General features: G+C 41.0%; 1 protein-coding gene across 1 annotated transcript in view; it reads left to right on the forward strand.

Annotated features, from left to right (window-relative positions):
• Positions 1-20238, forward strand: part of MAP1B (microtubule associated protein 1B) — a 72291-nt gene extending 52053 nt beyond the window's left edge. Inside the window, exons 5-7 of the mRNA XM_042013262.1 lie at positions 6013-12568; positions 14700-14938; positions 15635-20238. Of these exons, the coding sequence (XP_041869196.1) occupies positions 6013-12568; positions 14700-14938; positions 15635-15790 (6951 nt within the window). The 3' untranslated portion in view covers positions 15791-20238. The remainder of the gene's footprint in view (positions 1-6012; positions 12569-14699; positions 14939-15634) is intronic.
• Positions 20239-23787: the final 3549 nt, after the last annotated feature.

A 23787-nucleotide genomic window follows, 5' to 3' on the forward strand; every position in this document is an offset into this window, starting at 1 on the left:
AGTGGCATTAATAAGACAGAGAGTGGCCATCAGAATAGCTGTATTTTTTGCACCATCTATGAGCTTTTTTATAGTAGTGTTTAAAATATGGCCAGTGAATCTGTAAAACGTGTGATTTTTACATACCAAAAAGATAAGCATGAAGTATACCAGTATTTAATGCCATTTCTTTCATAACTTGTTACTTTGCTCTCTTCTTTAATGTGCCTGCAGTAGTGGGTGTGCAGGGCACACTCGCATGGGCTATGAGTAAGGCTCATTTGGCTCATTTCTGTGGCTGGCAGCGTGCTCACCAGCCAGCTGGCATGGCTCTCAGCAAGTGTTGGCTTCCAGCCTATTGTTTCTGAAGCCTCGGGGTCTCAGTGTGTCTGCAAGCTTTCATGAAACTGAAGAAAGATCATGTTGCCATACTGCAGTTCATGTGTGCAACATTTTTTAAAAATTGAAACAAAAAATTAGAAAGAAAGGTCTAGAAAAAGTGGTTACTCGTTTTCTATGTGGTGATGAGATGGAAGAATTACTGTGCTGTACTGATCCTAGTGGACTTGGCAGTGCCAGATTTACAGTTGGACTCAATGATCTTAAGGGTCTTTTGCAACCCAAACAATTCTATGATTCTATAACCATGTACAGTGGAGTAAGTGTTTCTGGCCTCTGCCCATTTTTACGTCACTGGGCTGAACCTGAACTAAGGTCAAGGAATGTGCTTGCAAATAAGTATCATTTTGGGAGATACTTGTATGAAGTCTAATTCAGAAATCCATCCCTAGCATGCAGAACTCCCTTCAGGCAATGCCTAAAAGCAGAATTTTCAATTTCTCCTGTGTGGGAAGGTGTAAAGTGTCTCATTCCCCTGCTTCTGTAACAACAGCTAGAACAGGAAGACCTTTCTTTGTACCTTTGTGGTTCATGGTAAGAAGTAATACTGTGTTTTCTCTGAGAAGCCAACTTACTGTTTGTCTTCACTAGCTGTGACACCTTTAAAACGTAAGGATTCTTCAACAGATGTCTCTCAAATGTTTGAAAATACATTCAGGTTTACAGGTATATTTCTTTGCTCACAGAATGGTTTTGAATTTGGAGAAGAGAAAGAATGGCTACCTCACTACGTTACTGTCTATCCTTAATGTCACCATTTGAAATTCAAATCCATTGATACTTTTTCTGAGGCATGACTGAACTTGCTATTCCCAACAGTTATGATCTATGCCTCAAATAAACTTTCTTGAATTTTTAATTAGCCTGGGCTTCCAGTGGCTTAACACTGCCTGCATTATGCATGCCAACTTTTAGGAGCAAAAAAGTCAGAATTTAGAAGTATGAAGCAGAAATCCAAATATGGTATAATATAAACTGGAGAGGACTCACCCCAAACCTTGACATGGTATATCCATTAGCCCAGTATGTTATCATATAATTTTTTAAAATCTAGACAGAAAATTGGCCCTTTGTGAGAAGCAGTGTGTACTCAAGTTTTATTTCCTTATGTGTACAACAGACTTGGATTTATTTATTCAGAGGAAGTGATCTTTTATTATATTTGGCTCTCCCTATAAATGTGTTTACAACCCTGATCAGAGACATATCATAAGGAGTACTGTTGAGATTGTAAATCCATTTCAAAGCTGTCATCTGTGCTGCCTCTCTTAATTCTGCAATAAAAACCAGCAATGGTTTCCCTATTGTCCTTATCTTTCAGCCTTTTCAGCCTCTTCTCCATTTATTCTTTCTGCTTTGTTTTTTCATTTGCTGTCATTCAGACAGGGCCATGTCTGACATATTTATGAGATTTATTTATACTCCTGTCAGATGGTTTGGATACTCAGTAATGATGATACAGGAAGGTAGAAAATATTTATTTGGGGCTTTATTTATCTATTGGATGGACTTTTTTTATAACAGCCAGTGCATCTTTGTTGAGTTCTATGTTTGGTAAACGCTAAAAATAAGTTATGTAACACAAAGAAAAAAGTGAGACCTACACACAGAGAGGCCCAAAGAGATCTAGCACAATCAAACATCATTAATCTTTTATATATTCATTTCCTCTGTAGATACAGCTTGTGGTCCAAGAATTTCCAATTATTCAGCTGTAGTGTTACCTATATCATCCTTACGAAAACTGTTCTTAAAACTTGAACTGACAACTGAGTCTCTGCAAAGAAGGTTGTGGTATTTTGAATGATGATGTGCTGGCATGTTTTCTGCTGACATTTTATATCTGAATACTTCTTTATAGAAGTTTGGCGGTCTCTTTGTTAAGGGCAAATAGAGCAGAAATGAGCTACATTTAACTGAATTGTCAGTTAAAAAAATCAAATGAAAGTATCTGTGGAAATGAGATAAGGTAAAATATGTCATACTTTTTCATGTTTGTCTACTTATCTGGGACCGTCAAATACAGGATTTTTTTAGTTTAGAGTGGAATAGAAAACAAGTCTTCATACTGTGGCATGGAAATTCGTATTTTCTGTGCCTTTATTGCAGCAGTTGTTTCTGGCAGGTTAACTAATAATGTCAAAATTAATGGAATTACTCTAGATTTCAAATTTTGTGGTCCATGAGTTTTAACTCAAACTAGTGACAAGAGCATTCTTAATTTTTTTTTTTTTTTCCTTGATCTTTCTCTGGCTCTGGACCTTGTAATCTCAGAAATACAAAACTTAGAATCATAGATTCATAGAATTGTTAAGGTTGGAAAAGGTAAATTCACAGAATTGTTTGGGTTGGAAAAGATCTCAAAGATCATCAAGTCCAACTCTTACCCAACGCTGCCAAATTCAACACTAAACTATACCCCCAAGCACCACCACATCTACACATCTTAAATACCTGCAGGGATGGTGACTCATCACTTCCCTGGGCAGTGTTTGGCAACCCATTTGGGGAAGAAATTTTCCCTCATACCCAATCTAAACTTCCTCTGGTGCAATTTGAGACCATTTCCTGTCATCCTGTCATTTGTTACTTGGGAGAAGAGCCCAACACCCATCTGGCTGCACCCTCCTTTCAGGCAGCTGCAGAGAGCAATAAGATCCCCCCCAAGCCTCCTTTTCTCCAGGATAAACAAAATCAGCTCCCTCAGCTGTTCCTTGTCAGGCTTGTGCTCCAGACCCTTCACCAGCTCTATTGCCTTTGTCTCGACATGCTCAAGCACCTCAGTATCTCTCTTGGAGAGAGGGGCCCAAAAACTTAAAACTGTTTCTATTTCTGAAGTACTAACTCATTTCTTAATCACAGATTCACAGAATCATTAGGGTTAGAAGGGATGTCTGGAGATTATTCAGTCCAAACCCTCTGCCAGGGCACCCAGAGCAGGTGACACAGGAGAACATCCAAGTGGCACAGGAACATGTCCAAGCAAGTGGATTTTGAATGTGTCCAGAGAGGGAGACTTCACAGCCTCCCTGGGCAGCCTGTTCCAGTGCTTTGCCATCCTCAGTATAAAGTTCTTCTTCATATTGAGGTGGAACTTGTTGTGTTTTAGGTTAAGGCCATTACTCCTCGTCCTGTCACTGCACACGACTGAAAAGAGTCTGTCACCATCCTCTTGACACCTGCCTTTGAGATATCTATATGTATTGACAAGATCCCCTCTCAGACTTCTCTGGACTAAACAGGCCCAGCTCCCACAGTCTCTCCTCATAAGAGAGATGCTCCAGTCCCCTCATCATCTTTGCAGGCACTGCTGGACCCTCTCTAGCTCTTTGTCTTTTGTGAACTGTGGAGACCAGAACTGTACACAGCACTCCAGATGTAGTCTCACTAAGGCTGAGTAGAGGTCATCTCCCTCAACCTGCTGGCTACACTCTTCCTGGTGGAAGGAATGGTACTGACTTTTCAGGAATGGTATCCCCTAGGGATACCATTGACCCTCTTGGCCACAGGGACACATGGCTGGCTTTTAGACAACTTGTCATCCACCAAGATTCCCAGGTCCTTCTCTGCAGGGCTGCTTCCCAGCAGGTCAGCCCCCAGCCGGTTACTGGTACTTGGGGTTACACCTCCCCAGGTGCAGAACCCTGTACTTGCCTTTGTTGAACTTCATTCTCTACACCCACTTCTCCAGGCTTTTGAGGTCATGCTGAATGGCAGCCCAGCCTTCAGATGTATCAGCCACTCCTCCCAGTGTCATCAGCAAACTTGTTCAGGGCCCATTCTATCCCTTCATTCAGGTTGTTGATAAACAGTTTGAATACAATTGGATTCTCCTTGGCTGATCACAACTCTCTGAGCTCTGCCGTTCAGCCAGTCCTTGATCCACCTCAGTGTCCATTCATCTAACCCACATATCCTGAGCTTAGCTATGAGGATGTTATGGGAGACAGTGTCAAAAGCCTTGCTTTTGTCAAGGTAGACAACATCCACTGCTCTCCCCTCGTTGACCCATCCTGCCGTGCCATTATAGAAGGCTGCCAGATTGGTCAGCATGATTTCCCCTAGGGGAATCCATGCTGACTACTCCTGATGATCTTCTTTTATTTGCGTGGTGATGACTTCCAGAATGATCTATTCCATCACCTTTCCAGTGATGGAAGTGAGGCTGACTGGCCAGTAGTTTCCTGGGTCCGTCTTCTTGCCCTTTTTGAAGATGGGAGTAACACTGACTTTCCTCCAGCCATCAGCCATCATCCACCTCTCCTGTTCTCCGTGATTTTTCAAAGAGTGCCTTAGCAATATCTGCCAGCTCCCTCAGCATATGTGGGTGCATGTCATCAGGATCCATGGATTTATGGATCGTAAGTCTGCCCAGTTGATCTCTAACACAACCCCCTACAACCAAGAAAACTCTTCCTTTCTCCAGCCTCCCTTATCTCCAAGGTCAGAGGACTCGCCTCAGCAGTAGAGACTGAGGCAAAGACGGCATTCAGTAAGTCTTCCATAACCAGGACCTCAGTCTGATTTATTAGTGACCCCATATTTTCCTTAATCTTCCTTTTGCTGCTGATGTACCTGTAGAAGTCCTTCTTGTTGTCCTTGATAGCCCTTACCAGACTCAATTCTGGGAGGGCCTTGATCTTCATTGTTATATCCCTGCATACTCTGACAATATTCCTATAGTCCTTCCATGTGGTCTGTGCCTTTTTCCATATCCCATAAATTTCTTTTTTCCTAGAAGCTCCCTGCTTATCCATGCAGGTCTCCTGACCCCTTTGACTGATTTGTTGCTCACAGGAATACACGGGTCTTGAGCTTGAAGGAAAGGTGCTTGAATATTGACTGAGTGTCTTGGAGCCCTGTGTTTTCTAGAACCCTAAACGATGGGATTCCTCCAAGTAGAGGAAGAGAGGTCCTTGAAGAGGTCTAAATTCAGGATTCTAGTGCTGCTTACTGCTTTGCTTCTTCCCTGCAGGATTCCAAGTTCCACCATCTTATGGTTACTGTTCTGAAAAACTCCCCTGCAGCCAATCTTGATAAATCTGGGAGCAATACTGGCTTTTCAGGAGCCAGCCTGCAGAAAGACCCACAGTAACGATGGTGTGGTGGAATATATCCCATGAGAGAAGGAGGAAGGGCGGCAGCTGCCCTTGGGAGGATGCTGGCCTCCTCTGTGTTGCAGTTACTCTCTGCTTGTTAAGAGGTTGTACTTAGTCCTTTAGATATTTGGCTGTCTCTTCTGGGTGGACTGGACCAGCAGGGAGACTCATGAGTCCACAAGAAAGATACAGTGGTAGCTCAGGCTGCATTACCCTCGCAGTCCTCATACCCTCTCAGTATAATAGTTAGTACCATCCTTCTATAAAATATGGAAGAGGGAAGAGGAAACCTTGGATACTGTCCTTTGGGCAGTACTGACCAGAAATAAGGTCCTCCTTTGTACTTAAAAAAATACAGCAGTAAACTAATTGTGGTAATATGTTACTTTAGCTTCTAGGATGGGGACTCACCAGTGCAGAACTAAATGAAAAAGGTTTTATCTATCTGGTCAGGAGATACTATGTGTTGACATTAATTCTCACTAAAAAAATGAATTTGTTTGTATCTTCTTGTGTTTTTGTTTTATAACTCTAGATTGGTGAATTACTGAGCACCACACACCCTGCCAACAAAGCCAGCCTAACTCTTTTCTGTCCTGAGGAAGGGGACTGGAAAAATTCCAACCTGGACAGACACAACCTTCAAGACTTTATCAACATTAAACTCAACTCAGCTTCCATATTGCCTGAGATGGAAGGACTCTCTGAATTCACTGAGTATCTGTCAGAATCAGTAGAAGTGCCATCACCTTTTGACATTTTGGAACCTCCAACCTCAGGAGGTTTCTTGAAGCTCTCCAAACCCTGCTGTTACATTTTCCCAGGGGGAAGAGGGGATTCTGCATTGTTTGCAGTGAATGGATTCAATATGCTTATCAATGGAGGATCTGAAAGAAAATCTTGTTTTTGGAAACTTATCCGGCATTTGGACAGGGTAGATTCCATTCTGCTCACTCACATTGGAGATGACAATCTGCCAGGAATCAATAGCATGCTTCAGCGAAAGATAGCCGAACTAGAAGAGGAACAGTCCCAAGGGTCTACTACCAACAGTGACTGGATGAAAAATCTGATCTCACCTGATTTAGGCGTTGTGTTCCTTAATGTACCTGAGAACCTGAAGAACCTGGATCCTAATTTTAGAGTAAAGAGGAGTGTAGAAGAAGCTTGCTTTACTCTCCAGTATTTAAATAAATTGTCTATGAAACCAGAACCTCTTTTCAGAAATACAGGAAATACCATTGACCCTATCATTTTATTTCAGAAAATGGGAGTTGGCAAACTTGAGATGTATGTGCTTAATCCTGTCAAAAATAGCAAAGAGATGCAATATTTTATGCAGCAGTGGAGTGGTACTAACAAAGATAAAGCTGAATTCCTGCTACCAAATGGCCAAGAACTAGACATTCCCTTATCCTACTTCACCTCTGTCTCATCCCTGATTGTGTGGCATCCAGCTAACCCTGCAGAAAAAATTATCCGAGTTCTGTTTCCTGGAAACAGCACCCAGTATAATATTCTAGAGGGACTAGAAAAACTCAAACACTTAGACTTCCTTAAACAACCAATGGTTACACAAAAAGACCTAACTGGGAACATTGCTAGTCCAGCTGTGAAACAAGCAAAATTGAAACAACGAACAGACAGCAAGGAGAGTCTCAAGCCTGCTGCAAAGACACCACCAAATAAGCCTGTCAGAAAGGAATCTAAAGAAGAAACACCAGAGACAGTGAAGCCTAGTCCAGTACCAGAAAAGCCTCAGAAGCTGGAAGGCAAAGAAAAAGTTCCAGTTAAAAAAGAAAAACCAGCAAAAGTAGAGACCAAACCAATAGTGGTGGAAAAAGACATAGCAAGTAAGGAAGAACAACTAGTGAAATCTGAAATTCCTGAAAAAATTCCTGAAAAACAAACTACAGATGTAAAACCGAAAATGTCGAAGGAGAAGACAGTGAAGAAGGAAGTCAAAGCAAAATCTGAAGAAAAGAAAGAGGAAAAAGAAAAGCCAAAGAAAGAGGTTTCTAAAAGAGAGGAGAAAACACCCATCAAAAAAGAGGAAAAACCAAAAAAAGAAGAGATCAAGAAAGAAGTTAAAAAAGAGGTGAAAAAGGAAGAGAAGAAGGAAACTAAGAAGGAAATAAAGAAAGAAGCTTCAACAAAAGAAGCTAAAAAAGAAGCTAAAAAAGAAGAGAAGAAGGAAATCAAGAAGGAAGACAAAGAAGCCAAAAAGGACATCAAAAAGGTTCCTAAAGAAACAAAGAAGACAGCTACTCCTTCAAATGAAGCCAAAAAGCCAGCAGCAAAGCCGAAACCACAAAAGAAGGAGGAACCTGTTAAAAAAGAACCAATACCTGCTGGAAAGCCAAAGGAAAAAGGTAAAGTTAAAAGTGTGAAGAAGGACCTCAAAGTCAGTGGAGCACAATCTGCCCTTGCAGCAGTTGGAGCCACAACTGTAGCAGCTGCAGAAATTACAGGTGGTGGAAAGGATCTTGAAGCAGAGAGATCCCTTATGTCTTCACCAGAGGATTTAACAAAGGATTTTGAGGAATTAAAAGCTGAAGAAGTAGAAACAATAAAAGAAACAAAATCTCAAGTTGCACTTATAAAGGATGATCTGAAACTCACTGACACAGTACAAAAAGACACCTTTGAAGTACAAAAAGAAAAATTGGATAATGAAGGACCTGCCGAGTCATCTGATGAAGGCATAACTACCACAGAGGCTGAGGGTGAGTGTGAACAGACACCTGAAGAATTGGAACCAGTGGAAAAGCACAAGGTTGATGACAACGAAAAGTTTGAAGATGAGGGAACTGGCTTGGAAGAATCATCTGAAGCAGGAGATTATGAAGAAAAGGCAGAGACAGAAGAAGCTGAAGAACGAGATGAAAATGAAGTAGAAAAAACACAACTGGATGCCACAAAACCATATATAGAAGAATCAAGAAAAATTGTAGGTGGCTCAGAAAAAGTAATGACTCAAGTAGATGCTAACATTAAAGATGAAAAGTATATTGAAAAGGCAGATTATGAGGCATCTGATGAACGGGCTGAAGAAGACAGGGAAGAAGCAATAGAAAAGGCAGAAACTGAAGAGACTGAAGAAGATGAGGAAGACAAAGCAGAAGACATCAGAGATGAAGAGGAAACTGAAAAAACAGAAGCTGAAGAAGATTATGTGATGGCTGTGGTAGACAAAGCTGCAGAATCAGGTGAAGCTGAGGATAAGTATGGCTTACTCATTATTACACCAACTAAACGCTCAGAGTCTCAGTCTCCAGTGATTGAACCAGCTTCTTCTATCCATGATGAGACGCTACCTGGTGGTTCAGAAAGTGAAGCCACTGTTTCTGATGAAGAAAATAGAGAAGATCAACCTGAGGAATTCACTGCTACTTCAGGTTACACACAGTCCACCATTGAAATATCCAGTGAACCAACTCCAATGGATGAAATGTCAACACCTCGAGATGTCATGAGTGATGAAACTAACAATGAGGAAAGCGAGTCACCCTCTCAGGAGTATGTGAACGTTACCAAGTATGAGACATCACTGTACTCTCAGGAGTTCAGTAGAGCTAAACTTTCTCCACTTCCAGATGCTTTTAATGGGTTATCTGAAGGTTCTAAAACAGAGGCCACAGAAGGTAAGGATTATAATGCCTCAGCTTCCACCATCTCACCACCCTCTTCATTAGAGGAAGACAAATTCTGTAAATCTGCATTCCAAGATGTATACCGGCAAAGAGAAAGTGAAATCCAAGGCACTGCCAAATTAGAAATCAAAGAACCCTATCAAGAAGATGGTGGAAAACATAGTTCAGCCGAAAGTCCAGCTGACAGTTTGTCCCCTCCATCACCTGTTGCCAAAACACCTCTGGGTGAACGTAGTGTGAACTTTTCACTCACTCCCAATGAGATCAAGGTCTCTTCTGAGTCTGTCCCCACTGCTAAATTGCCTGATGTACACCAAGAAGTTGCTGAAGAGCACTGTGCGAGCCCTGAAGATAAAACATTAGAAGTAGCATCTCCCTCACAGTCTGCTGCTGGTAGTGCTGGCCACACACCTTATTATCAGTCTCCCACTGATGAAAAGTCCAGTCAGCTTCCCTCTGAAACCAGTGAAAAGTCAACAGAAGCTCCTGTTAGCTTTGAGTTCAGTGAAGACAAAGATGAGTCTGCAAAATGCAGAATAAGCCCTATGGATGAGCCCGTGCCAGATTCAGAATCTCCTATTGAAAAGGTTCTCTCACCTCTGCGGAGTCCACCACTGATAGGTTCAGAGACCACTTATGATACATTTTTGAGTGCTGATTTAAAATCTCCCACCAGAGATTATGGAAGTCCTTCTGAGGAGAAACCTGAAAAAGAAAAATCACCTGTTCAGATGAGCCCAGCTTCTGAAGCAAGCTCTGTAGGCCTCTTCCAAGAAAAACAAGATGAAAAAAGCATGGAATTTATGGTAATTAAGGAAGGTTTCAGCCTGGAAAGGAAAATGGAGGATACAGAACCCAGCAGCTCCCAGTCATCACTGGTCTTGGATGAGCGGAAATTAACAGGTGATCTCTCACCAACTCAAATAGATATCAGTCAGTTTGGTTCCTTAAAAGAAGATACCAAAATGTCAATTTCTGAAGGCACTGTCTCTGACAAGTCTGCAACTCCTGTTGATGAGGTTGTTGCAGAAGACACCTATTCTCATATTGAAGGAGTAGCTTCTGTCTCTACAGCATCTGTTGCTACTAGCTCATTTCCAGAACCGACTGCTGATGATGTATCTCCTTCTTTGCATGCTGAAGTTGGTTCTCCCCACTCTACTGAAGTTGATGATTCCCTTTCAGTGTCAGTTGTACAAACACCAACAACTTTTCAGGAAACAGAAATGTCTCCATCTAAAGAAGAGTGCCCAAGGCCTATGTCAATTTCTCCACCAGATTACTCACCTAAAACTGCAAAATCAAGAACACCAGTGCACGATCAAAGATCTCCTGAGCAGTCAGCTATGTCAGTAGAATATGGTCGGGAGTCGCCTGAGCAGTCTTTAGCAATGGATTTTAGTAGGCAGTCTCCAGAATATCCTGCTGTAGGCACTGGTATACACCATATATCTGAAAATGGACCAACGGAAGTAGATTATAGCCCTTCAGATACACAGGAGCCTCCTTTTGCACGGAAGATTTCACCTGTGGAGCAGTCATCTTACTCTCAAGAGAAAGATATTTCAGAAATTATTTCAGTTTCTCAAATTGAAGCTTCATCCTCAACTTCATCAGCTCATACACCTTCCCAGGTAGCTTCACCACTGCCAGAGGAAACTTTTTCAGGCAGTGTTCCACCCAGAGAGATGTCACTGCATTCTTTTACCTCAGAAAAGGCGCAGAGCCTAGGAGAAAAGATGTCACCAAAATCTGATCTATCTCCATTAACTCCGAGGGAATCTTCTCCTCTGTATTCTCCTACTTTTCCAGATTCGCCTCCTGCAATCGCAGAAGCGGTGTCAGCTAGTCACACACCTTTGTTGTCACAGAGAGTGTCTCCTGTCAAAGCCTTTGGTTATCAGGAAGCCCTATCAAAGCACAGTCCAGAACCTTTACTCAGCCCAGATAAAGAAGATTCAGAGAAAAGCAGCAGGTCACCAGAAGAACTTAGTTATTCATATGAGGCCCAAGAGAAAACTACTAGGTCACCAGAGAATATTAGCTATTCCTATGAGGCAGTTGGAAAATCTACTAGATCACCTCAAGCCATGGATTATTCCTATGAGACAAGCAGAAAAACTACTAGGTCTCCTGAGGCTACAGATTATTCCTATGAAATAACCAGGAGCACTACTAGGTCACCCGAGGGTACAGACTACTCATATGAGATAATTGCAAAAAATATGAGGTCATCTGAGGTCACAGATTATTCTTATCAGGTAACAGGGAAAACCACCAGGTCACCAGGGGCCACAGATTATTCCTATGAGACAGCTGGTAAAACCACCAAATCACCTGAAGCTGCAGATTATTCCTATGAGATAACTGGGAAAGCTACCAGATCACCTGATACTATGGATTACTCCTATGAGACAAGGAAAACCTCTAAGTCACCAGAAGCCGTTGGCTACTGCTATGAGACAACTGGGAGAACCACCAGGTCATCAGAGGGCATGACTTACTCCTATGAGACAAGTGGGAAAGACTCCAGTTCACCTGAAGCCACAGATTACTCATTTGAGACAACTGGGGGAGCCACCACTGGGAGGTCACCTGAAGCTACCAGCTATTCCTATGAAGCAAGTGCACATTTCACTCCAAGCAAATCGTTAGCAGAATCCCGTCAAGATGTTGACTTATGCCTTGTGTCCTCTTGTGAATATAAACATCCCAAAACTGAACTTTCACCATCCTTTATCAACCCAAATCCCCTTGAGTGGTTTGCAAGTGAAGAACAGTCTCTAGATCAAGACAAGCCACTAACTCAGTCTGGGGGAGCTCAGCCTCCTTCTGGGGGAAAGCAGCAAGGGCGGCAGTGTGATGAAACCCCTCCCACATCTGTGAGTGAGTCTGCCCCATCCCAGACCGATTCCGATGTTCCCCCAGAAACTGAGGAATGCCCTTCCATCACTGCAGATGCTAACATTGACTCTGAAGATGAGTCAGAAACCATTCCAACGGACAAGACAATTACATACAAACACATTGACCCACCACCTGTCCCAATGCAGGATCGCAGCCCTTCCCCCAGGCACCCTGATGTTACCATGGTTGATCCAGAGGCTCTGCCAGTTGAACAGAACTTAGGTAAACCTTTGAAGAAAGACCTCAAAGACAAGACAAAGACAAAAAAGCAGGGTACAAAGACCAAGTCATCTTCTCCTGTTAAAAAAAGTGATGGTAAATCAAAACAAGTGGCTTCACCAAAGCCAGCTACAAAAGAATCTTTAGACAAGATTTCCAGAACAGCTTCTCCAAAAAAGAAGGAATCTGTGGAGAAAGCAACCAAAAATATCTCTAATCCAGAGGTAAAGTCTCGGGTGGAAGAGAAAGATAAGGACACCAAGAATGCGGCAAATACAACAACATCCAAGTCGGCAAAGACCACAACCACAGGTAAAGAAAAATAGCAATTCCCTAGTGTTACGATTTTTTAGTTGTTGCAGTGTAGTTAGTTTACCTTTATATCAGCTGAGAATGTGGTTTGTGGCATATCCTTGAAGAAAGATCAGGTTTTAAGCATAAATCCAGCATGTAAATGCCACATTTAAATGCATGAAATTGACTAGTTCTACTTTTATAATCTGAGAAAATTGATGTGTCAGTTTGCCCAGAGAATTCATAAAATAGAAAGAGTTTAATACAAGCTGTCTAAACAGTTAATCACCTAATAGAATTAAAAGTACCACTTTTGTAGGTGAAGTAGAATCAATAGCAAAGTGAACCCCTTTATTCATTGTGAGAAATAAGTAGACACAATTCTCTTTAAGATAAATTAATGCAATTTAATATTGTGGGAGGTGAAGTTACAATCTGCCTTAGATACTCTTATTACTTTGCTGGATTGATTTTAAAAGGAGCATTTAAAAAAAATTGACATTAGTAAAAGCATTTTGAGTGAACTAAGCATGGACATCACATAATCCAGTTTTATGCCATCAGCGATGACTAAACATACAGAAAGTTAATGTAATTTTGAATGTCTGTTGTATATTCTAAGTAGCAATAAAATATGAATTTGATTACTGAAGGAGGCATTGTGCTAATCTGTTGTTTCTGGCAGACCTTGTTAGGCATCGTTTGGGGGATAATTTGATTTTTCTGCTGTGAGGACTGATGTTCTGTTGAAAGCTTTTTTACAAGGAGGAGTTTTAGGATTCCATACATAAAAACCAGCATTCACCTGTCCTTAGCTTCCCTGTTTTTGGTAGTCCATTTTTCCTTTCCCACACCATTGTTTGCGTATTTCTGTTAGAAGATACATTTCAAAGCAGCAATATAGTTTCTCATGCTGTACATTTCTCCAGCACTTCACCTCTACATTAAAGTCATTAGTCATACTTCTCAGGTATGTGCTGGAATAATTAGTAATGATATAAAAGTGTAAAAACGTAACAATAAGCATCTCATTCACTGTTGGTGTGCACAATTAAAAAAGATATATCAGAGATTTTTTTTTATCATCAAAGATGATAAAATATTCTGTAACAAAACCAGTAGTAAAAACTCTCTAAATCAGGAAATCTTATCACTTCATTTGGCATATTGCCCTATGGTGAGTGTCAGGACATGCTAGGCAACTCTAAGGAAGTTTGCTGGCCTTACACTGCTTGACCCTAAATTGAGCGTATTGCTCAGATAATTGTTTACCAAGCTTAATCAATGTGAGAAGGCTGATAAACCGTAAATGTGGATTATCTGGATAAAATTACAGGTTGAATCCCGATTTTTAGTTCACACCGTGATCCAGTTTGTAGCAAAAGATGCAATTTTTTGTGTAATATTTTTAATGTTTTTACATGTTGTACTTCATTTTGACTGAAGCTCTTCTTAGAACAAGTACTATATATGCTATGTACAGCAGCGAAGAAATGCTTCCCCCCACTTTTTGCAATAAATGGCTAATTTGTGTATGCAAATAAGGATACAGCAGGCAAACAAATACTTGACTCTGTTCCCTGAATTGCTTTACAACTTTCTCTTTCCAAGTTCCTCCTTGAACCTCTTTCTGCTCACATGTAGTAGCTTCCTGATGCATCTGTACAGGAGCCTGCTCATATCAAGAGCTATCATGTCTTGCTATGTACCTCAGATTTCAGGACTGCTTCAAATCTTCAAATCTTCTTCTCCCTGTGTGACACTAGATTTTATAATCATTCGTACCCTAGACTTTCAAAAACCTGCAATTCTTCACCTGGAAAATAATACCACCATTTATTGAATAGTAATTCAGTAATCACAGCTCTGCATCGTAATTGTTGGATAATAATAGATTATTACTGGAAAAGGTTCAGCCAAATTTTTGCTATATGGTAGTGATTTTTAATTGTATTATATAGTTGCAGTTTTTCAGGTTTTTCCTCCCATTACAATCATAATTGGGGTACAGCAAAGCTGTTACATGTCACTGTATGTAGGAGGGTAATGCCATAATTGGACACATTTCACCTCAGTGGTTATAACAGTAATTAATAAATGCATGCTTTTAACCAGTCTGTGATATTTTCATTTTGTTTGGTTTCCAAAGGACCTGGGAATACCAAGGTGGCAAAATCTACAGCAGTGCCTCCGGGACCTCCAGTGTATTTAGATCTGGTGTACATTCCCAACCACAGCAACAGCAAGAATGTTGATGTTGAGTTTTTCAAGAGGGTGCGGTCATCCTACTATGTGGTGAGCGGGAATGATGCTGCAGCTGAGGAGCCAAGCAGGGCTGTTCTGGACTCCCTGCTGGAGGGCAAGGCGCAGTGGGAGAGTAACATGCAGGTAGGCTCTTCACTCCTATCTCAACCTGGAAATTTAACCCTTCTTAGCTATGAGAAACTAGAGCACCTCTGGAGTGGATGGCGGCTGCCAGAGAATGGGGCCCCCAGGCTGGACAGCTTGTTTCACTGATGACATGTGAAGCACAGAACTGCTCTGCACTCAGCTGCTCCCACATCTCTGGCCCTTCAGACTTCTTCCTGGTTTTTAAAACAGTTGAGAACTGGCTTTCAGGGCCAGCTGGCTGTTTCGTATTTTTACTACACCATATATATGATCTGAGTTTGGCAGTGTTGCAGTTTTAAGTAGGGAAGCAATGTTCCACACTTTATAGAATAATTACATGCACTTGGAAAATTAATATGCCTTTCCATTATGGTGAATAAGTAAACAAAATATTTGTCTATAATCTGAAGAGTTATCAGTGCAGATAACAGCCTGATACTTCTCTGGAAACCTGCATCTCAGCACCTTACAGAACCAACTTTTTATTTTGATAAACTATTTATTTGAAGTCATTCTACCTCACCAGCATGTTGATTTCCTTTTATCCATCAATTTATTCAAGTATTTATTGCATAAAAAAGCCACTCTTTCCAAAAGGGAAACATACTTGTTGGCTGGGGCTTCTTGCAAAGACATTTTGCATATTAACTGTTTCTGCGGTCCATTCAACAAGACTTTTATTTTGTGTTGCAGGTGACCTTAATCCCAACCCACGACTCAGAAGTGATGAGGGAATGGTATCAAGAGACCCATGAGAAACAGCAGGATCTCAACATCATGGTTTTGGCAAGCAGCAGCACTGTTGTTATGCAAGATGAATCTTTTCCTGCATGCAAGATTGAACTGTAAGAACAAGACCGTGCATCACAAGATTAAACTTTGTTTCCAGAAATTCTTCAGTTTGAAAACACCTTTTCTGAAAATTCAACTCATCTATTCCAACTGCTGAACTATATACCTGCCAAATGCTATACTGTGTCACAGTGATGCAAGTCACTAATATTTTTCAGTCTTTGTTGGTTGCTAAGGGAAATAACAGTCTTCCCATAGTAGAGTACAAATTACTGCGAAAATACAGATTCAGTTGCATCTCTGCTGAACATTTTGAAACCATGCACTAGCAACCCCAACTGACTTTTGCCAGGTAGAGGCATTTGACCTCTAATGAAACACAAAGAGAGAAAGAGAGAGAGGGGTAAGAGGAGAAAGTAGTAAATCATTAGGTCTGCATTAGTCTCATGGCAATAGGTGTATCGCTTACTACAGTCTGCTTATGTTCTCACACAAGAAGAAAGTTTTAAATTTTTATCAATATGAGCTATCACTATGGGGATCCTTTTTTTAAAGAATTAAGTTAGCTCAAAAATAAAAAGAATGAGAACATGGCTAGGAAGGGATGTATGACCTAATCACTCACTCATCAGCAGTTTTCCACTTTAATTTGAACTCTGCATACTGACATACCGTAACAATCATAGGCCAAATGTGCATGTAATCTGCACCCCATCCAGAAGTCTAAAACCTTTCTTACAACATGCAGAATTGTTGGTCTAAGGCATGCTTCCAGCGAAAGCCCACTCACTCCAGCCAGAACTGACCAGTCCACATGCTTGAACACCCATGTCCACTGTCGATTAACTGAAGCAAAATACCAAAGCGGTCGGGAGTACATACAGTAGACAATTTGCCTTAGAAAGTGACTTGAATGTACAAAGAAACTTGATGCACTTATTTTTTAATGCTGAGACAGCAAATTTATAAAACATCTGTGTAGGATCATAGTTACACCAGTAAAGAAGCGTGAGTGTGCATGTGTTGTATTAGGAACTTTATGACTGGTCAAATGGTTTGGTGCTATGAATTACATATGTTAGTTATGTGAACACTTCACTGATGCACCTGGACAGCTCAACAAGGCAAGATGAGGTTTTTTTTGAAGGCTCCTTTTGTACTGTGGAAGCAAGATTGAAGTGGTGTCCAGTATCAGAGTTACAAAACTTAGTGAAACATTCAGAATGATGGAAAAGTTTACCTGTGAGCCTGTACAGTATTCAACCTTCCTTTGTCTTACCCTATTTTATTTGTTTAATTTAAGAGTGAACATGGGAACAAATGTACAGAAGCCTTTCTTTTAAGTGCTATGTGAACTTTTAATACATGATTTGTAACAAACATTTTCATTTACAGGTAAATGCAAAGAAAAATTTTGCAGGCAAAGGCATTTTTTTAGTAGTTTTGTAAGATAAATGGTGTTGTTTAAGATTCTAGTGAGAATGGATATTGAGGTAAAATTTATTGAAAACAGTCAACTGTCAATACCTTTTTGGGGAGAGGGGTATGGAAGGATACCCTGGTTATAAAATTTTTCTATTGGTGATTACAGAAAATGGGATTTGAGAAGTTGATTGCCCATTACTTAAAAGGTTATAACCTACATTGTCAACCCTCACAAGATCTTGAAAAAGGATAGAACAAGCAATAAGCTAAAATAAGTCCCTTCTCTTCCCTTTTCCTTCCCTTTTCTCTTCACTTCCCCTTTCCTCTTTCCTCTTTCCTCTATTCTTTCCTTCTCTTTCCTTTACTCCTCTCTCCTCCTCTCATTTCCTTTTTTTACTTTCACTCCCTTTCCTCTTCCTTTCTATGCCTCTTCCTTTACTGTTCTTTTTTCTTCCTTTCTTTTCCTTCTTCAGGTCTCCCTTCTTTTCCTTCTCTAGACTGCTTACAAAGGAACAGCACCACTTCTCTGTGATTTAAGACAGTTTGGATTTTTAGTCTCAGAAGTTTTACCCCAATTTAAAAAATCTTGTTGCATTGCAGAAGGTCTGCAAATCTGAATTTAAGAAGGTGTAAAGGCCTCCAGCATGGAGTTATGTGCTGGTTGTATGAATCACCGTTACGGCTGGTATTAAGTTTTATGGTGTAGTGAACTATGACCTCATTTTATTTTCCTTACTTATAATTTATTTCAATTTTACATTGTTAGGATATTTTTGTTTAATAGGTGTATGTTTGCACTCCTAATTTTTATGAGGGTTTTTTAATACTGGTTTAGGGTCTTGTAAATGTGGGCTTCTCACGCCCATTTAATGCTGTGAATTACTGTTTTTCAGTGGTTGGGATTTTGATTTATTTTTAATGTCTTCTCTTTTTTTTTTAGGTCTCTCTAGCAATGCTGTTTTATTTATTGCTATACCTTTTAAGTAGTTAAGAATAACTCAGAGTGACTATGGCACAAAAGGCAGATGGAAATGTATTGTGAAAACAAGCATGTTTGCTGGGCTCATGTCATTCACTTAAAAATGCTCTTGTAATACATAGTCTACAAAGATACGGGCAAAATTTTTGGCACAAGAGTTGTACTCTTTCTACAATTCTTTCTGATTTGTCTACTTTATTATATAGGTCAGAATTCAAACCTTTTGAGTGGGTGGGAACAGATTTTCTGATTTTCTGACAATAACTGAAATGTTTTGTATCTCTGCTTTGGTAGAAAATTGTTTTAAGTACAGCAGTGGTCTTGTGACTGATCTCACTTATGCCACTTATGCCTGTGAATCACGAGCAATTTCACTACTGTCAGGGAAGTTACAGTCATCTGATCCTACTGTAAATTAAATTGGAATCAAGCCTTAAATATGCCCAAGCAAGTTTATGATGGCCGAAGCATTTGTTTTGCTTCTGAAATAATAATGATAACTAGACAGTTACAGTTAACCTTAACATGTGCATTTGCTTTTTTTGCTGCTACAAGAATATTAAAACCCTGGTCTGGCTATTCGGAGGTATTGCAATGCCTGTTCCATCCATTCCCTTCCAAATGGCAATGGCACCTAGATTCAACACAGCGATGAGCTCCTCTTGCCCTTAATGACTTTCCTGCCTGTGGAACTAATCTACCTGTGCTAATCCTAGTACTACACAACTAGTTTAGTGTAACAGTCATCCAAATGTACTGTGTACATTAACGATGAGTGCTGTTGATCAGCATAGATTTCTAGGAGCATGGTTTGTTATTGATTACTCTTAATTGTAAAGATTCAATATCTGAGTGCAAAGAACACTCCATTTCAATGATGGTATTACCCATAACAGCATTCCCGGTCATGATCTTTATGCTATTAATATACTGCTTCATATAATTCAATGAAGAATTAACTTTGGGGATCCCATCCCACTCTTGAACTTGGACAGGGCCTCTCATGCATGCCTTTTCAAAGTCCTGTGGTGGGCCTGACTCATTGACCTCTATTTTCACCCCATCTTTCATAGAAATCACTTTAGATTTTTTTTTTACTTATTTTACATACTGTGGTGAATGGAGATAACTGTGTATATGAATGTTGGGGTTTTTTTAATTGTCTATGATAGCTTATGCATTTTAGGAGAGTTCTGGTACTCTTTTACTAAGATTTAATAAATTTGTTAATTGAATTTTCAATCCCTCCCAACACAAGTAAATGAGCTCCAAAGAGCACTTGCTGTGCATTTGGAACATTTATGTCATGCGCTTCTCTTTGTTCATCTGTCGCCAGAGGTTCTTGCTCAGTAATGATGCTTTTGAGAGAAATAGTAATTTTATTGGTCTGGATTTACTAGAAGATGAAAAAATATACTGTTTACACTTGAAAGAAACCGTAAACTTTCGTCTTTTCACTTAATTGAACAAAACACTAAAAGCAACTAGGGATAAGAATTTCTTAGAATACAATTATATTATTAACCTGGTTAAAAAATGTTTGCTATTTAAATTAAAAAAAAAAAAAAAAAGAAAAAATCTTGTTGGTTTTGACTTTACAAAAAAAATCTTAAAAAAGAAATTAAGTAACTAAATAAAACAATGGCATAAAATATAGAAAGAAAAAAAATTTAAGAAGCAGCTTCTCTCTACTAGGCTAACTAAGAGCTCCAGATGGCAGGAGCTACCTCTTCAAGACTGGGCTGTAATCTCAACTGTAAAAGACAAAATCTGAAATATGCTTTCACGCATTTGCATGCAGCCATTATTTTCCAAACTATGGAAAGAAAGTCTTGTGGCTGGCTGAGAAGCACCTCACACACCTCCTCTCTCTTGTTCTGAATGGTGTTTGTGTCAGTCTGCAGCTGTGTATGGTATTATGTCTTATAATCCTGCATCACTTCTATTCTATCCAGTCATATCTAACGTAGAAAATTAGTTTCCAGTGAAAGTAATATGTAGTGCTTTTATGATATTTGTGTGCAATATCCCCTCTTCCATTGAGGATATTTGATGTAAAGGAATCAAACTCAGTTCCACAATAAAATACAAAAGTGGTAAAGTGGTGTTGACATGTTTCTTGTCTTTGTGTATATATGTATTTTTAAGTTTTCCCTTTCTCTCGGTCATGATTACCTAGTATATGGGTTTTCTTCTGAAGATGAGGCAGGATTTAAGTGCCAGACAAACCCCAATCTCTCTTTAGGAACTGGAAAAATAGATGTGGAAGAATATTTTTATCTAGTGGTGTAAAACATGATGTACCATGACATGGCTTCTCTTTGTTGTTCTCATTTCTGTATTCCTCAGCAGAATGAGAAAACACCTCATTTTCAATAAGTACACATTCAGAGATGATACGCAATAAAGTTACATCAAACTGAGCCCACTCTGAGGTCTTTTCTAAAGCATAGCGGTTCAACAAGAGTGTGCAGCTTGTCTCCAGTAGACATGGACCGCTCCTGATCATCACTGCCCATTCATTTGGCTTAGAGGAGACAGAGCATTTGGGGAAGCTGAGCCCTCAGTTCAGTTTTTTACTTTATAAACATCAGCATTCCTCTTCAGCTATTGAGGGATGCTGTAAGATCAGGCTTTCTGCCTTTGTAGTTGCTTGCTGCTGCAATGCCTGCTGTGCTGAGATGCACCTGTCAATGGTGATGGCATGAAAGCAGGTAAAGGCTGGGGCAGCAAAATGCAAGAGGTACTCACTCCCAGGAGAAGCAGAGGTCCTGTGGGATTTCCTTCATCCTCAGACAGCAGTCTTTTTTTGCAGGCCCTTACTCATCTCCAAAGTCCAAGGGTTTATGTGTAACTTTTGACAATAAGAAATGCTGTACTTGGCTTGAATTGGGCTGAACATGGTGAAGTAAAATTATGACTAGATGAGGGAAGTCAAGTGCTGCAAATTTTATATCCTAAGTATAATTCTGCATATATGTACATCAAGATTTTCTAAGCTGTTGTGATAGAGTGGCTGATACTACTTAAAATACATTAAAATGATTGTGGCAAAGCAGACCAGGTCAAGCCTCAACCCCAGTCATTTACGTGCAATTGCATAGCAAAGTTCTGGATTTGATAGGTGTGACCACCCACAGTACCTGTGGACAGAGGCCAGGCCAGCCCCATCAGTGGTGTTTGGCTTGCTGCTTCTAGATGCCACATGAAAGCTCCTTTCTTCAACACAGCTGCTGAGGTTTATTTCCACTGGAGTTGCTAATGAACAAATTCAATCAGCTTATGTGGTATTTCAGATTCCATGGGAACATGATGGTTCGTCAGATCTTTTCATTCTATCTAAAATGAGGGATCTGTATCGTGGCATCCTGGAGCAGTACACAGTTTATTCCTGATTTCTAGTGTTCTGTGGAGGGGAGGAAATTTTAGCTTTTCATTGTTCCCAGGATGGGGCAAAAAAGAGCTGTTGAGGGGTCTTTTGATTAACAGCTACAGTGACATGCCACAGATCCAGCTTGTGCCCAGCATTGCAACAAAGCTCCTTGGCTTTCTAAAGCATCCCTGGACCCATGAGCATTGCCCATGTCCTTCAATCAGCAAGCAGTTTTTGACCACTACCTGCTGCTGCAGTCACTCCTCACCTTCCACTGATGTGACTAGTCTGCACTAGCATGTACCATCCTCTGTTGTGCTGTGTGTGCCTTCTTTGGCACCCTCTCCCACAACATACTCCTGGAAAAGCTGGCAGCCCACAGCTTGGACAGGTGCACTCTTCGCTGGGCTAAGAACTGGCTGGATGGCTGGGCCCAGAGAGTGGAGGTGAACGGTGCTTCATCCAGCTGTGCACTAGTGGTGTCCCACACGGATCAGTGTTGGGCCCTGTTCTGTTTAGTATTTTTACTGATGATCTTGATGAGGGGATTGAGTCTACCATGGCAGATGACACCAAGCTGGGAGCAAGTGTCAATCTGCTGGAGGGTAGGAGGGCTCTGCAGAAGGACCTGGACAGGCTGGATCCATGGGCTGAATCCAGCAGTATGAGGTTTAACAAGGCCAAGTGCCTGCACTTCGGCCACAACAACCCCAGGCAGTGCTCCAGGCTGGGGACAGAGTGGCTGGACAGTGGCCAGGCAGAAAAGGACCTGGGGGTGCTGGTGCCAGCAGCTGAACATGAGCCAGGGTGTGCCCAGGTGGCCAAGAAGGCCAATGGCATCCTGGCCTGTACCAGCAACAGTGTGGCCAGCAGGACCAGGGCAGGGATTGTCCCCCTGTACTCAGCACTGGTGAGGCCACATTCTGGGCCCCTCAGTTTAGGAAGGACATTGAGCTGCTGGAGCGTGTCCAGAGAAGGGCAGCAAGGCTGGTTAAGGGTCTGGAGCACCAGTCCTGTGAGGAGCAGCTGAGGGAGTTGAGGTTGTTCAGCCTGGAGAAGAGGAGGCTCAGGTGTGACCTTATCACTCTCTACAGCTCCCCAAAAGGAGGGTGTATCCAGATGGGGGTTGGGCTCTTTTTCCAGGCAACCAGTGACAGGACAAGAGGACGCAGTCTCAGGCTGCACCAGGGGAGATTCAGATTGGACATTAGGAGGTATTTCTTCACAGAAGGGGTGATTGGGCATTGGAATACCTAGGGAGGGGGTAGAGTAACTACCCTGGATGTGTTTAAAAAAAGACTGGATGTGGCACTTAGTGACATTCTCTAGTGGACAAGGTCATGTTCGGTCATAGTTGGACTTGATAATCTTAAAGGTCATTTCCAGTCTAGTTAATTCTGTGATTCTCTCATTCAAATTCAGCCCAAAACTACCAGAGGCTGCATAATGCTGAGTGCCCTTATGATACCAAGAGATTTGCTGGTTTTTAACTGTTATGTTCAGCACCATTTCCACCAGAAATGAAATCCAGAGGCAAACTACAGAACTAAATCAGCAGGCACTGTAGTCTGCAGGAGCGCTTTTTGCTGGTCCTCACGGATCCTTACCACCCGAGATAGCTGCTTCTCTGCTCTTCAACAACTCCAGCATTACCAGCCCCAGTATGAATTGCTGGCAAGGTGGAGGTTGACTGTGCATCTGATGCCAGCTTCACTACCAAAACAATTGCATGCCATGATTTACACATCATACCGCAGATTGGTCCATCACCTGTGCTTGTGAATTCCATAGAAAAGACAACTGAAATATCTGGAACTTACGCCCTAATACAAACAAAGCTAAATCCCCACATGCACTAAAGTTACAAGTTAAAGTTAACCGTTAAGGTCCAGAAATAAATTTTGGTTGAGCTTTTACAAACCTGATGTTATTTTACCTCAGCTCACCTGTGTTACTTTCTTAACAGCTGAAGGTAAACTGAACCACTGAGCCACCTAAATACTTAATATGAACCCTCCTCCAGAGTGCAAGTCAGTATACCCAGAAACAGTTTCCAGTTTCCGAACATGAAATAATAGCAGCAGTTACCCTGCGTAAGGATCAGAGCAGGCTTGAAAGTTTCTTTGCCCAAATCACTTAAGGGAGGAATTGTCAAGACTCACAATAAGCAAGATATACTGAAAGCTGAATTTTGTCCTGTGCTTGTCAATGGGGCTCTAATTCTAATGTTATTTCTGTGCCTGGAGCATTTGCAATTTGGAATGGGTAGAGTGGACT

The sequence above is a fragment of the Corvus kubaryi genome, unplaced genomic scaffold, assembly GCF_017639235.1.
Source record: "Corvus kubaryi isolate FWS band 111438036 unplaced genomic scaffold, C.kubaryi_AGA036_p1.0 split1-37296, whole genome shotgun sequence".
Taxonomy (NCBI): Eukaryota; Metazoa; Chordata; class Aves; order Passeriformes; family Corvidae; genus Corvus; species Corvus kubaryi.